Source organism: Pecten maximus, chromosome 1, assembly GCF_902652985.1.
Source record: "Pecten maximus chromosome 1, xPecMax1.1, whole genome shotgun sequence".
In the NCBI taxonomy this organism is placed as follows: domain Eukaryota; kingdom Metazoa; phylum Mollusca; class Bivalvia; order Pectinida; family Pectinidae; genus Pecten; species Pecten maximus.
In genome coordinates, this window is record NC_047015.1 from 51135850 (window position 1) to 51151485 (window position 15636).

Genomic DNA, 15636 nt, shown 5'->3' on the forward strand with positions numbered 1-15636 from the left:
CTGCGCCCTTTACATATAAACAGGAATGGATTCAATGCTGGCATTCTATACATGAACTTATATGAGATGGATTCTGAATCTTGGTGAAAATAACCAATTAGAAGTTACCAAAGAGCAAAAACTTTCAAATGATTTACCAAATTAAAATATTTTTCAAAAATCATTTGAGGATATAAAAGGAAATATTAACTATCTTTTTTTCAAAATGCTATATGAATATTAAAAACATACAAAATACACAATCTTAAAATTTCAAACAATGTACCACATTAAAATATTTTCTTCATTTGAGGATAAAAAAGGAAATCATGACTACCTTTTTTTTTCAAAATGCTATGAATATTTTAAACATACAAAATTCGCAATCAAAAACTTAGCCCCAACCCCAACCCTTCCACTTTTAAATAAATGGAACAGAATTGTTTCTTGCCGAATCTAAGCAAGCATGTTAATGATATTATACACTTGATGTACCAGCTACTTGTATTCTAGCGTACAGCTATTGTGATCTAAATTTATTACTTGTTAGACCTAATTTGTACATCAAACTCACAATTATTTCGTGCATCGCTCAAACCTGTCAAAGTTTTCAACAACACTGTGAATGTGAAATAAAATTCTGAAGGAATCTATATTTGAGGTTAAATTTGACTGAAACCTTTGGCTTACAATATGACAAAGAGATAAATCAAGAGTGATCTATCGGTACTCAAATTTATACAAGAATATCACAAAATAGTGTGTTATACCCCATCTGACATCACTGTACAAGTCAGATTGATATTTTATGGTAGAAATATCTATGAAATTTGGCAAAAAGTGATGGGATTGAGTTCAGGTGTAAATAGAAAGCAAAGGCTATCATTATAAGGAATAATGGAACCAGATCTAAGAATATTTTGATCAACTGAAAATTTTAGTCAGGAATTCACAGAAAAGATATTTTTTCATCACATCGTAGCTCTGTAGTCCTGTGGTGGGCGTCAAGATTGAAAACTTGAGCCAGATATTTACAGACAAGCTGACATTTCCATCCAGTGCTGATGGTGATTTTGAGATGAGAATACTTCACTATGACCATCAACTGGTCTAGCGAGATATAGATGCCATCAATATTTAGTTAAGTTCCATGAAATTTGGTGGACAACTGTGACCAGGAACCAGAGGACGAGCCACATATAAATTTTTTCACCGTCATTTAAAGTTTCTGCAGATGTGACCTTGACTTTGTAAGTAGGGCTTTGACCTTCAACTGATCTTGAGGGATTATGAAGTTTCAAGAAGTTTGGTTGGAAAATTTAATCTGAAATCTGCCAAATGTTGAAAGATCGACTGATGGATGGCTAGACAGAACATAGGCAGAATAATGCTCCATTAAGGTGGGAATGAAAGAAAAAATGAATGAAAAAAAAAATGAAGTGAAATCAAGCTTTTATGAATAAGTGGTTACTGGTTAGGTATTATCAAACTTGAATCAATTACTAAGACTCGCACCAGACAAACAATAAAAGATGATTTAAAAAAAAAAAAAAATTGTGAATATACAACAAAAGACAATAGTGTTCATTGTGATGTTCTGTGGTACAAAAAATTACGTGTGAATTAAAAAATTGAAACAAAATATGACATATCCCAGATTCAAAAATAATATTCATGAAATGAAATTAATATTCAAACCCAAGGTCTTCTAATGGCAAAATAAAATTTGATGAATTTCTGAAACTACATTTATGCCACATTACTAGACTTACCTTCCAATAGAGGGCATGGATTGTGGGGTAGACAGATGAATGGTTTGACCCGTGCTGTTGATGGGAGGAATCATTCCCGACGTTTCCTTCAGATGATTATCTCCGTCCCTCTCTCTATCCTTCTCATGACGGTCTTTATCATGCTTTTCATGTTTCTCCTTCAAATCATGTTTTTCTTGTTTTTCCTTATCATGTTTATCTTTACTATCATATTTGTCCTTTTCATGTTTACTTTCTTTATCATGGCGGTCTTTTTCATACTTATCCTTTTCACTTTTGTCTTTTTCGTGTTTTTCCGTCTTTGACTCTCGGTCATGTTTCACATTTTCTTTGTCTGTCCGTTTGTCAGACTTTCTATCTACCTTTGAGTCTGTATGGTCATTAGCCTCCCCAGATTTGGAGTGACTCACATTGTTCACAGTACCATTGACATAGTTTGAAGTAGATTTTTTGTTATTTTTCTCAGCATCTGACACTTTTTTCTTCTGATCACTATCTTGCTTTGAGCCCTGCAAATGTAAAAAAAAAATATAAATTATAAAAAAAACTTCTTTTTTTTTTTAATTTTTTCTTCCCATTATTTTTCTGGATTATATTTTAATTAAAACAGGAACATTTCAAACAGATCTAAAATAGATACTCAAAATTCATAAATTCAAAAAATACACAGACAGCAAAGGCATCTTTTGTAAAGCGTCCTGTACAAAGGGCAATAACTCTACAAGAAATCAACATTTTCACACAATTTAACCACAACATAAACCGTTTAAAGTTCTTGTAGGCTTAGGGACTTTCAAAGCTAGAGAAAATGACAGCTACCCTCAAAATAACCCTGGGTCCCTTGCCTGACTTTCAGGCTACTACATCAACAGAACCATCAAAAACGTTCCTGTTTAGCTTCAGAGAAATGTTAGTTTTAGTACCATTGGCTTTGACCATTTATCTATAGTCTAACTTATTCAAGGTTTGTTCAAAAGGAACCTACAAAATGTTCCTGTTTTTTTTTCGTTTCGGAGAAATTTTATTTTGGTTAACATTGGCCTCAACTCTTGATTATAGTCGAACTTATTCAAGGTATGTTCAAAAGGAACATGCCTGTGTAATTTCATTAGAATCTTTCAGTGTACATCACCAGTTCAGTGATATCAAAGAGTATTGCCAAAATCATATTTGATATAAGTGATCTTGACCTATGATTAATTCTGCGAATATTCAATCTTTTTCCCAGGAATATATCCCGTGCAAATATACCTTCTGTTAGTAAATACAGTCAACTTTTCTTGAGAATAACAGGCTTGATACAAATTTCTGCTAATTATACTCAAGGATAACAGGCTTGATATGAATTTCTGCTAATTATAAAGTAAATCAAAATCCTCAATTTGGCTCATCATTATGTATTTTAAAACCGTATTATGAATTTCCGATATAACAAAACATCTCCTCTGGTTTCGTTCGATTCATTATAAGCAAATTTTACTTATGACCACTTTTTTTTTCCTTTGGCATCAGCAACCTTAACTTTAAACTGATTGTGCTGATATGTGTAAAAGCTATCCAAGTAATATCAGTAGGTTCAACGGCTAGTGTGACAACAATGAGTGTGACAGACAGATGCAAAAAATATGGCATATATATATGCTTCATACAATTTTGAAGGACATTCATCTCCATAAAACCCTAAATGTTATATTTTCCTGGTCTCCATCTGAAGTTCTATAAAAATCAATCAACCTTGCTATCTTTTGAGTCTTTGTTGTCAGATTGCCCTGCCTTTTTCTTTTTCTTGGAATTTGATGTCTTGGAATCATCTTTGTTGTCATCGTCCTTTTCATTTGACTGAGATTTGATAAGTGGATTGTTGTTATTTTCACGTTGTATTCTCTGTTTCAAATCCTGAGAAAAACGAGCACAAAATCCATCCTTATTGAAAAACTCATGCTTCAGCAACAGTGAACAGTTTGGCCGATCATCTGGGTCTAGTCGAAGACATTGCTGTATAAAAGAAAAAAATATTGTTAAACCTTATAACATCTATATTCAACATTTTATATAGCATTGTTTTTTTTCCTTACTGATGACATTTAATACTTTATAGGTAAATGAAGTTTTCAGTTTTCAAATTTGCAAAAGACAATTATATCCAACTGTGTGTGCACTGTAGTACTTTGAAGTTTCTGACAAAGCAAAATCTTGTTAAAATCTGTAAACTCGTAGCTAACCCAAAGGAGACCATGCATACTCAAAATATTTTTTTAAACATTGGTTCTACATGAAACTCTGATTGGAATTCCAAAGAACAATGTAGTTCCTTTGTCCATTAAAACAAGAAATCATACTATCTTCCTCAAACCTGCTGACAATTGAATGTTCTGTATTTCTTATTCCAACACAATTTTAAAAAAGATATGTGATTATTGATAATTCAGATCATTTCTTACATTTGCTCAATATAACAAGGCTATAAAATGCCTTCAGTATTCATAGTAGATATGACAGTTACTTTAAAACTTTCAGATTCTCCTTTTGAAAGCTTTCACTTAGACAACTGTCATCATCACTAGTCATTGTGATTTACCTTCATTACATCTAGAGAAAATGACGATATCCTTGTAAATTTCTTTTCTAGAGGAGATACTTCTCGAACTTCAGGCGTCCGCATCCCAACAAACATAGGGTTATTTAGAAACACTTCTTTGTGGCGTTGAGTTAAATTTCCTGCAACATCAATGACAAGAATAGTAAAGTAAACATGACAGGTTTTACTGTGTATACAGGACACCTGTCTATAAAGGACACTTCACATGATGTCATGTATGTCTGTTATATACAGGTTTACCTGTCTATAAAGGACACTTCACACGATATCTTGTATGTCTGTTATAGACAGGTTTTACTGTGTATACAGGATATCTGTCTATAAAGGACACTTCACATGATGTCATGTATGTCTGTTATAATATACAGGTTTTACTGTGTATATAGGACACCTGTCTATAAAGGACACTTCACATGATGTCATGTATGTCTGTTATAGACAGGTTTTACTGTGTATACAGGACATCTGTCTATAAAGGACACTTCACATGATGTCATGTATGTCTGTTATAGACAGGTTTTACTGTGTATACAGGACACCTGTCTGTAAAGGACACTTCACATGATATCATGTATGTCTGTTATAGACAGGTTTTACTGTATATATAGGACACCTGTCTATAAAGGACACTTCACATGATGTCATGTATGTCTGTTATAGACAGGTTTTACTGTATATACAGAACATCTGTCTATCAAGGACGCTTCACATGATATCATGTATGTCTGTTATAGACAGGTTTTACTGTGTATACAGGATATCTGTCTATATAGGACACCTGTCTATAAAGGATGCTTCACATGATGTTAGGTATGTATGTTATAGACAGGTTTTACTGTGTATACAGGATATCTGTCTATATAGGACACCTGTCTATAAAGGACACTTCATATGACATCATGTATGTCTGTTATATACAGGTTTTACTGTGTATACAGAACATCTGTCTATAAAGGACGCTTCACATGATGTCATGTATGTCTGTTATAGACAGGTTTTACTGTGTATACAGGACACCTGTCTATAAAGGACACTTCACATGATGTCATGTATGTCTGTTATATACAGGTTTTACTGTGTATACAGGACACCTGTCTATAAAGGACACGTCACACGATATCATGTATGTCTGTTATATACAGGTTTTACTGTGTATATAGGACACCTGTCTATAAAGGACACTTCACATGATGTCATGTATGTCTGTTATATACAGGTTTTACTGTGTATATAGGACACCTGTCTATAAAGGACACTTCACACGATATCATGTATGTCTGTTATATACAGGTTTTACTGTGTATACAGGACACCTGTCTATTAAGGACATGCAGGTTGAATTAACTATAAACAAGAATTATACGTAAAACAGACACTTTAGTGGAAGATATTTAAGAAGTGTGATCAAAATTCTTTGTTGCTTGAGAGTAATTTATAGAAAGATTTATATCACCAGTAATCAAAGTTTACAGTCTTACCAAAACATTTGACTATGTGATAAAGTTGGTCTATATCTGATTCGCCAGGAAAGAGTGGTTCTCCCTGTCAACATCTCAGCTAACAAACACCCTATTGCCCATACATCCACAGCTCTGCAAGAAAACAAGAAAACATTTCAATAATATCTGACACAAACACTTCATTACCATGTACACCTAGTAAAATCTCTAGCCTTCATCAAAAGATCAAATTAAAGTCATATGGCAAGTTTCCCCAATATTCCCAGGAGGGTTAAGTGCCAATAATCTGACTATCAAGACTAGCAGATCTGTCATCAGAGCTTATTGAAAAAAAAAAAAAAAAAAAAAAAATTCTTCAATTTTTTTTTAATTTTTTCTTTTTTTTTTAAGAGATTGGCTGGTAGAATTTTGTAAATGAAAGAGTACTTAAAAAAAGAAAAAGAAAAGTAGAATTATCTTGCTTCTTTCTCTGCCCAGTAAACTATATTGATCCCTGAAATACAGCTCCTACACAAATGAATGTCCTCATAGGGACTTCGAAACATTCATATATACATAAGGAATCGTGTATCTGTCTCACTGTTTACTTTCCATTTACCACTTTGAAGTCTAGAGTTCAATTTTCATGTCAAAAGAATTATATCAAATTGGCTTTACACAACCATTAAGAAGCTTAAGTTCACTGAAGGTGCAATGAATTTATTCTGGACCAAGGTTCCCATCAAATAGACTGATAAATGTATGAGTAAGATCTCCTCCAGACGTCGTTTCAACATAGATATTTGAACATGTAGTTAAACTAATTAGAAAAAATTGTGGTTTTTATTGATCTTTCGAATATGATTATGCTATAATGAGTAGATAAGCAGATGTTAACATTTTGCGTATAATGATAGGTTTGAGGAATAGCAGATATGATACATAAAGTAAATAGGCTCTAAGTACTGTCATTTGACAGGTTCTTAGTACTGTCATTTGACAGGTTCTTAGTACTGTCATTTGACAATGATAATTGAATTTACAAAACTGCCTTCACAAATCACAAACTATTATGACCATTTAAACTGTGGCAACATTTTTCATTTTCAATATAAAAAAGGGAGGGACAAAAGGACTAACGATTTTATAAAAAGGCACATCAAAGTAAAAAAACAAATAAGTTAAACTAGATGATAAGAGACTTGTGACCACGTCAATGGAGTTTCATGAAATTTGGACCCATGAACAAGATTCTTATTACAGACAAAGTAACTGATAGATAGTCACTTTTAACTTATAGTACACAGCCTCTAGCTATCAGCTACACTGTATCAAGAAAGATTATGATTGGAAGATGCTTTACACGTCTTTAAGCTTGGCACTTGCTTGAAAACAGGATGAATGGTGCTGTACTACAACAACATAATATCTGTTGACCATCTTAACAACTCAGAATAAGTTGGCCATAACATATCAAGACAACTTCCTATTTATTGACACACACAGATCACCAGGGATTTAATTAAAGAAAGACTTAAGAATTTGTAAACATCACAGTATTCTAGAAAGCAGGTACATTTATATAGTTACTGATCATACAGTAGCTTACAAAGACCCGATGTCCGCAATACTGACTGTTGAAATAGTTACCTGCCATATTTGGTGTCCCCTACGAGGAGTTCAGGAGCCCGATACCATCGTGTGGCAACATAGTCTGTGTATGTCTCTCCAGGCTGTGCTAATGTTCGTGCAAAACCAAAGTCACACAACTTGACAATTCCAGATTTACTGACTAAAATGTTCTCTGGTTTAATGTCTCTATGAATGATCTGAAAAGAAATAACATGTAAAAGTCAGTTTTTTCTATCTTAATCAATCTTTCATGCTTTTGTGAATATTTGTGTTCAGGAAAACTGTTTAAACATGGGAATATAAATGAATTTAACTGTATATCTTTTTTGGGGCAAGATTTCTGGAAGTTTTTTCCATGTATTTCTGGTGAAAATCTCATTGAAATTGCAGAATTTTATCTAAAATCATATTGAATAGGAAAACACCCTGAAATTCTTCCTGAACATTCATGACACAGAATTATACCTGCGGCAAGCAGGTACGTGGCTATTTCATTAGGTGAAATATCAGTACTCAAGATTGTACACTTACATTGTGTAAATGACAGAACTCTATCCCCTTCAGGACTTGCCAGAGTATTCTTCTCACTGTGTTTTCATCCAGACCATTTGGACACTTTTCCAGTTCGTCTAAAACTGTATGATCCACGAATTCAAACACTAGATAGAGTCTCTTTTTTCTCCGGAACACTTCTATAAGGTTCACTAGATGATCGTGTCGTAGTTGCTGCAAACAACATAAAATAAAATTGAAGGAAACTTTGGACAGCAGTTTCAAGCCACAAAAACATATACAGTGAAAACTGACTTTACAGACCACTGGCTTTAACGACACCTGTAACATCAGACCATATCCACCAAAAGGGCCAGCGTGTTCCGCTGTTACAACTAAAACTGACTTAACCAACACACTGTGATATCCGACACATTGAATCAGCCCCAAACAGTGTCTGTAAAGTCAGGTTTCATTGAATTGAAGGATGGTGAAGAAATCATAACTTTTGATGTTTTCAGCATGCAGGTTGCAGTATATTCAATACGTTTCAAAATCGCAACAGGCAGCTGCCAATTGGCATCCATTTCCATCATCTTACTAGGTACTTAAATTGATTAACCTGGGTTTTCATGAAAAGAATCAAGTTAAATTGTAAAAGAATTGCTACTTGGACCTCTTATCCAAGGTTTCATCATGCAGTGACATGCCTCAAAAAGATGTAGAACAATTCAATCTTGATCAACAGTAAGGACCGTACCATGACTAACATAAAGTCACTATTAGTGAAACATAGTTGATACTATTTAAACATCGTCTAGACCCCAGATCTTTAACACTGACTAATTGGTAGGATAGTTTGTGGTTGACTTTTGAAAGATGGACCAGGTAAACAAGTGTATGATTGATATGTATATCAAAACCTGTCTTATCTCATAGTGTAATTAAATCATTTCTTTCAATGGAAATTAGGAAACATTTTGTCATGGTGTTGAAGGAAAATTTCCAGAAGCACCAGTATGTAAATTATTTTGTATATTGTATGCCAAAACAGGACAAAAATACCAGTTCTCAATAGAACTTAATATACCGAGTACCGTACAACTACACTTTATAAAGAAGTAAACAATTCAATAGCTGGCCTGGCGTCCTTATGCCAGTTATGGTATTAAAAATGTAAGAAGCTTAAATCTATTTTTGCACATGCATGTGATGAACGAGACAAGTTTACAATTTCAGTAGAAATTTCAGAAGATTAAGGTCAAACAAACAAGCATACTGGGTATTGTTAAAACAATACAAGTCCCCTTACAGTAACAACGTCCTTGACCTTGACCCAAAAACTCTGAAACTCGAACTTGTTAGAGATATTAGGGTCCTTGATCTTTGTGTGAAGTTCAATTAAATTCCCTCAAGGAATGAAGCCAATAGAGGGCTGACAAACTTTGGCATTACGTACATACGTACAAGACAGATGGAGAGGAAAGGAAACCTATAGTCCCCCTGATTTCCCCGGAACATCATCAATATGTCAAACCCAATTTCCCAGTTTCCTGAGGAACACAAAATGCTTTGGGGTAGGGGCCGTCGAACCAAGCATCTCAGACCTTCAAATGAGATTACTTGGCTAGCGCTCCAACAACTGAGCTATTGCGGATAATAGGATGAATATATATATCAGTCTTGCAGAAAAGACACCATCTATGGATTTTAAAGACTAGCTGACAAACATTTCTGGTGTTCAACACGGTAAAGACTGGTTTGGCTGGGGTTACAATTAAAGAGTTGAATTGTGAATTACCAGAGCAGATGGTCACAAAAGACACTTAAAACTAGAAAATACATTTAACTAAGTATAAATCATTTCTTTTCTTACCTATGATCATATAACTTTTAAAACAATAACGAATTAAAGTGCTCAATTTTAAAGGGAAAGAAATAAATCTAAATAGAAATATTTGTCCCTGAAGCCAAGGTAATAAATAAACCGAAGATTTGACAGACAGTAAATTTTAAAGTCCTTGTTTTGCTATGAGTACATTAGATCTCTCAATAACAGAGACTATAAAACAAACATATAAATCTATTTACTAAATTTAGTAACTGTAAATTTAATACCAAAACACAATTATTGTTTATTCTGGCCTGATACAATGATTTACTACAATTGCGTAAGGTAACCCCAACCACGTCAATAAATGTAAACAAACCATTCAATAAACAACAAAGCTATCGTGCAAATGTGTCTTGTATCATTCAAGGTAACAATTCCTCACCGACAAACTGACATTACCAGAAATACGAGGCAGCATTTTTTTGCTACAATCAATTGTATCGGTTTATTAATTACAAACGTAGCAGCAATGGAATCAATAATGGATAGAGTCATCAGTCTATCGTATCCAACCAACATTCTATCTACACAGTGCAATATACCTTAGCAGGCAGGCAGAAAACCCACAGGGCCCTTTGAAGTCAACGAAGGAATGAATGATAGGGTAACGGATCACGTTTCCAAAAGATAAGCTGCCCGCAATTTTCTGTCAATAATGTATAAATATCCCTGAAAACCGCTAGAGATCATAACTTACATTACCGATAAAGAATCTCCGTAATTAATAGAAATATGTTTTAATATTATTCTGTAGCCGATTTGCAATACTTTGAGTATGCTTGAAATAATGTACCAAGTAATTTGCAGTAACATGTGAATTTAAGTGGCAGCAATATTGACATTGAATAATTTATATTCAGTAACAGCAATTTATAATTTACAACACTCAGAACTGTTGTTTGCTTCAATTTAGTGTTGTGCTGTTCCTCGCCATAAAGGAGTATAAAAAGTATAGTTATAAATGGCAGCATTTTTTTATTTTATTTTTATTGTCTCTAAATAAGTAGCTACTAAAACTCTGCCCTACTTGTTCAAATGAAAACATGTCCTTCTTCAAACATGGGTTTGACTTTCTGGTGTTAAACACAAAGTCATAATATTTCATTAATCTTGTAATATTGTTGCTGTTGTACAAAGATGACATGAGTAACACTATATGCCCCCCCCCCCAACCCTCATTTCATGGCGGGGGCATTATAACAGTTGTAAGAGTCATGTGAACACTACACGTTTTCATATCCAATAGGGGAATCGAACCCATGTCGCTTAGGCAGAATGAGGAATGTTAACTCACTGTTAAAGGTATAGGATCAAATTTGGTATCAGAATGTTGAGAAGTGGGGCAGGGATCGAAGACATTACTCTGTGTCAATCATAACAGCTTCTTATCAGGAAATACTCAGTAAACATCCACTAGGTCTTAAATTCTTGATTAGAATTCTCAAATAAAAAGAGTGATTGATGGACCTCACAGGAAACCTGATGACTCCTGATGTATCAGGCCTGGGGAGATTTCGAAGGAGAGGACATGGAATGTTTTCAAAATTAAAATGGTTGAAAAGATATTTTTTGAGGACCAATAACAAATAAAATAGTTCAGAAAACCTTAAAATGGTCTGTAATTACTGAGCCATATTGAGAATAATAATTCTATTTCACAAGAGTAAAATTTGATAAAATTAAGATGATCATAATACAACATATCTTCCAAAGGAAAAAGAACTACAACATTGGCTTAATTATGAAGATATAGATCCACAATTAAAAAAAAAAAAAAAAAGCACTAAAAGATACATGTTAAAGCGATTCTTTTAATTAAATGGCAAATTGAATTGGGTCAATAAGAAAACTCCCACCCGTAAATATCATCAATTATGCTCAGCCCATCAGGATATTTAGGTCAAATGAACAATAAAAGATGTTAATTGGTTATTTTTTTTATTGATTCTCTCCACTAAAGACCATTTTTTAATGATTATTTGATGAAATGTTCCCAATGAATCACAAATGAATTGTAATCACAAGTTTGATCATACAAAGTAGTTAATTAAACATATCCAGTGTACAGCGGAATTTATCATTGAAATATTGGACCTGACCATGACCAGGTTTAGGTAAAAAAAAAAAGATACAAATCATATAATTCATTCAATATTTGTGGAATAAATAAACACACCCACACCCACCCATTACTCTGTAACCATTGAGGGGGTCTAGACAACTTTTGTATATCATATTACAGAGGCGTAGACATGTTTAAATATCTGTTAAAGCTGCAGGGGACATTTCTCCGATAGTGAGTTCGGATATATATACATAAAACTTTTACGGAGCATTGGTAACAGTAGTATGAAATCCCGATAGAATATACAGTGGTCGTAAAAAGGACGTGTATATAGACAGATCCATTGACAACGAAAGACGATTAGATTTCTTCAAAAACGTGTCAATTAATATCTTGAATTTAAGCCTCTTCACATGTCCAAATCTCCGTTGTATCTTAAATACTTTAAGTAGACCAGATCAGAGGTTTTTGATAATGATCCACAGGCTTGTCAAACTTGATCTTCAAACACACTTAATGGGTGTCTGGCATACAAAATTACCTACAAACTTTCTAGAAAATATTCAGGAAGTGGAAAACTTTTCATAGGCATATGTGATCACTTTAGATTTTAGTCATGTACATGTTATAATTTTTAAAAACAAAATTAAAGTTATATTTCAATGAAATGTAAGCCTCAGGATACAGATCTCGCTCCGATACATATGCAGACCCGACTGGACTCTCTAATACACCATATAATATAAACTAATATAGATCTGCTGCTGTGAGAGCAATCCATTCTGAAATGAAATGGATGCATGAATAGAACAACAGATTCACAGAGGCGGGAAAGGGCCAACCCCTTACATCGTTTAAACACAGACTTTAATTTGTCAGCTTAAGTAGATGTAACACCAGTTATTAACCAGTTACAAACCAATGCAATCAACATGGAAAATTTCAAGACCTGTTAAACAAGAACTGGAATATATGAATGTCATTTCTACAGGCAGAAGTGCCAATGTTTGAAAAATTTCTATTTATAATCAAAATCCGAGAACTAGGAATTAAAGTTGTCTGAGCAATGTCACTGAACCATTAGAAAGTATATTATAAATAGAAATGGTGCATCATGTCATGTCACAGACACATTAAATGGTATGACATCTCTCCCAGTCCATTATACTGACACTGGAATGTCATGTCACAGACACATTGGGATGACATCTGTCTGGGTCCATCATAATGACACTGGAATGTCATGTCACAGACACATTGGTATGACATCTGTCTGAGTCCATTATAATGACACAAGAATGTCATGTCATAGACAAATTGGTATGACATCTCTCTTGGTACATTATACTGACACTGGAATGTCTTTCCACAGACACATTGGTATGACATCTCTCCGGGTCCATTATACTGACACTGAAATGTCATGTCATAGACACATTGGTATGACATCTCTCCGGGTCCATTATACTGACACAAGAATGTCATGTCATAGACAAATTGGTATGACATCTCTCTTGGTACATTATACTGATACTGGAATGTCATTCCACAGACACACTGGTATCTCTCTCGGTTAGTATCAAGCTTGAGTTATCAAGTGTCATTTTTAATTATTTTGATAGCTTACATCTTGGGGACAGAACACAAAGACTTCCTCCCATTGAGGAACACTCAACTAAAGGCTAAAATGAGGAAGAAGAGAAAAGACAGAGATCCCAAATTTAGTCGCCTCTTACAAATCATGAGATTGGTAACAGATATAATTATTATGCCCTCCCAGCACTTGGGACTCAACCAGATAGGATACTGATTCATGTCAAATAACGCAGTCATGAGGAAAGCAGAAGCCTCTTGGCTGTACGCAATCCTTATTAGAGAAAGATTAATTAAACCTGCACATACACACACCTTACTTAAATGAAATTAACATCATTATCTAATGAGCTATTGTACTTAAATTTAGATACTCTCAACAATGAAATATGTGAGCAGACAATGAGCAATAAAACTTAACCAATACTGACAGTTTCAATACAATCTAGTTCAATTTTTTTTATTGGAAAAAAAATTTCTTTAACCAACACAAGAAATCTAAATGACAAAATGAAATTTATCTTAAATCTGCATCCTGTGCAGCAAACATCTATTCAACATCTCTAAACTCTTATTGTTCACAAATATTTAATTGACGGGTGCCGTTGATGAAGCAGAAGATGCTTACTCAACTGGAACACCTGGTCCTATTCTCCTGGTCCTTTTTCAAGTGTCTCTATACAAATCTATATCCTTGTTCATAATTGCAGTTGTTTTATCGATTTTGAGTTGGAATTATTGTTTCGTTGATACGTCAGTATTCTTTGTTGTTATTGAGCAGGACATACAAAATGTATTTGATAAGATGAGTGTTTGGGTAATCGTATACAACACAGCATTGGAGCCAATTTCATTGCATGTTGAAGTGATCTCAAATATGTATGACCCTTCCAAAGGTCGTAGTAAATTATTCATGAACTTTGTGTGGTGTAGCATACACAAGTAGTTGGCTTAAAGATTGCAGTGAACCCACAATACAAGTACAGGACTGTTTTTATCATTTATGGAGAAAGAAGTTGAAAATACACAACACCTTCATCATGTGTATTATACCTATCATTTCTCCCTATACAACTCATAAATTGACATCACTGCTCTGGTGTAATCTGTATTTAATAAGTATATTAATTCACTTGAAATGATAAATTTATCTTTGGTATATCTTCATTCTATGTACACAATACATGTACAGGGTTCAAAACATATTGAAATATTTGTCTCATTCAAATCACTCGAGTGATTTTAAATACACCCTACCAGATAATTGTGTTTGCATTAAATTATTTATGGCCATCGATGTATAGGATTCTAATCCATGAACAAATATCAACGCAGGGCCAACACTCCAGCTATTGTTGCAAAGCTTTGAGCAAATCTGTGAGCACTGGAGGTTTTGTATAAATCTCTGAGTATACATGTACATAATCATTGGGGTTTAGTAATGCTTCCAAAGCATGGTGAACCTAAAAATTACAAAAAATTCAAAAATAACAACAAAACTTCTAAACCTGCAGCTTATTTTAGAAAATACAAATGTAGAGTGAATTTTTAATGAATTTATAGATATCGAGTCTAAAAAATCCTTTACATATTAATTATTCAAATTAAATTGGAATGATCTATTTTCAGCTACAGATGACAAACCTTTTATGTGTGTAGGTATGTTTTTATGAGACAAGGATAACAAGTCTCCTGTGTACTTATAAAACAGCTGTGTAGAAATTTAAATTTGTCTTTAACACAGCAGAACAATTTCATGATATAAAAGATGTTATATAATAAATTCAATGGTACTTTTAAATGAGTGACATCCTAATTATGGAGTATAGACATTTACATCAAACAATTTACCTCCACTGCACAACGAATATAAACAAGGCATTCATTTAAAACCCAACATGATTTCTGGAATTTTGTTCCAAGTCATTATATTTCATGCCATTTATTTAAGATTTATTCATTTGATCATGCCTTTTTAAACTTGACTGAAGACATTTTTGCCAGTAATTATAGAACATTCTTCATTAAAAATGAATTACAGGCGGACAGAAAAAGAGTCTTCAATTGTAAAGTATGAATTGCCCACAACTTATAATTGGAATTTAGTCACTGAAAAATTTCTCTGATGTTTGTCATAATGATGAACCAATTAATTTTGCAAAATAGTTTTA

General features: G+C 33.6%; 1 protein-coding gene across 1 annotated transcript in view; it reads right to left on the reverse strand.

Annotated features, from left to right (window-relative positions):
- LOC117337295 (cyclin-dependent kinase-like 2) overlaps window positions 1-15636 on the reverse strand; it is a 47547-nt gene that overhangs the window by 16211 nt on the left and 15700 nt on the right. The window contains 7 exon segments of the mRNA XM_033898203.1: window positions 1752-2260; window positions 3486-3746; window positions 4330-4469; window positions 5829-5892; window positions 5894-5942; window positions 7440-7618; window positions 7953-8147. Of these exon segments, the coding sequence (XP_033754094.1) occupies window positions 1752-2260; window positions 3486-3746; window positions 4330-4469; window positions 5829-5892; window positions 5894-5942; window positions 7440-7618; window positions 7953-8147 (1397 nt within the window).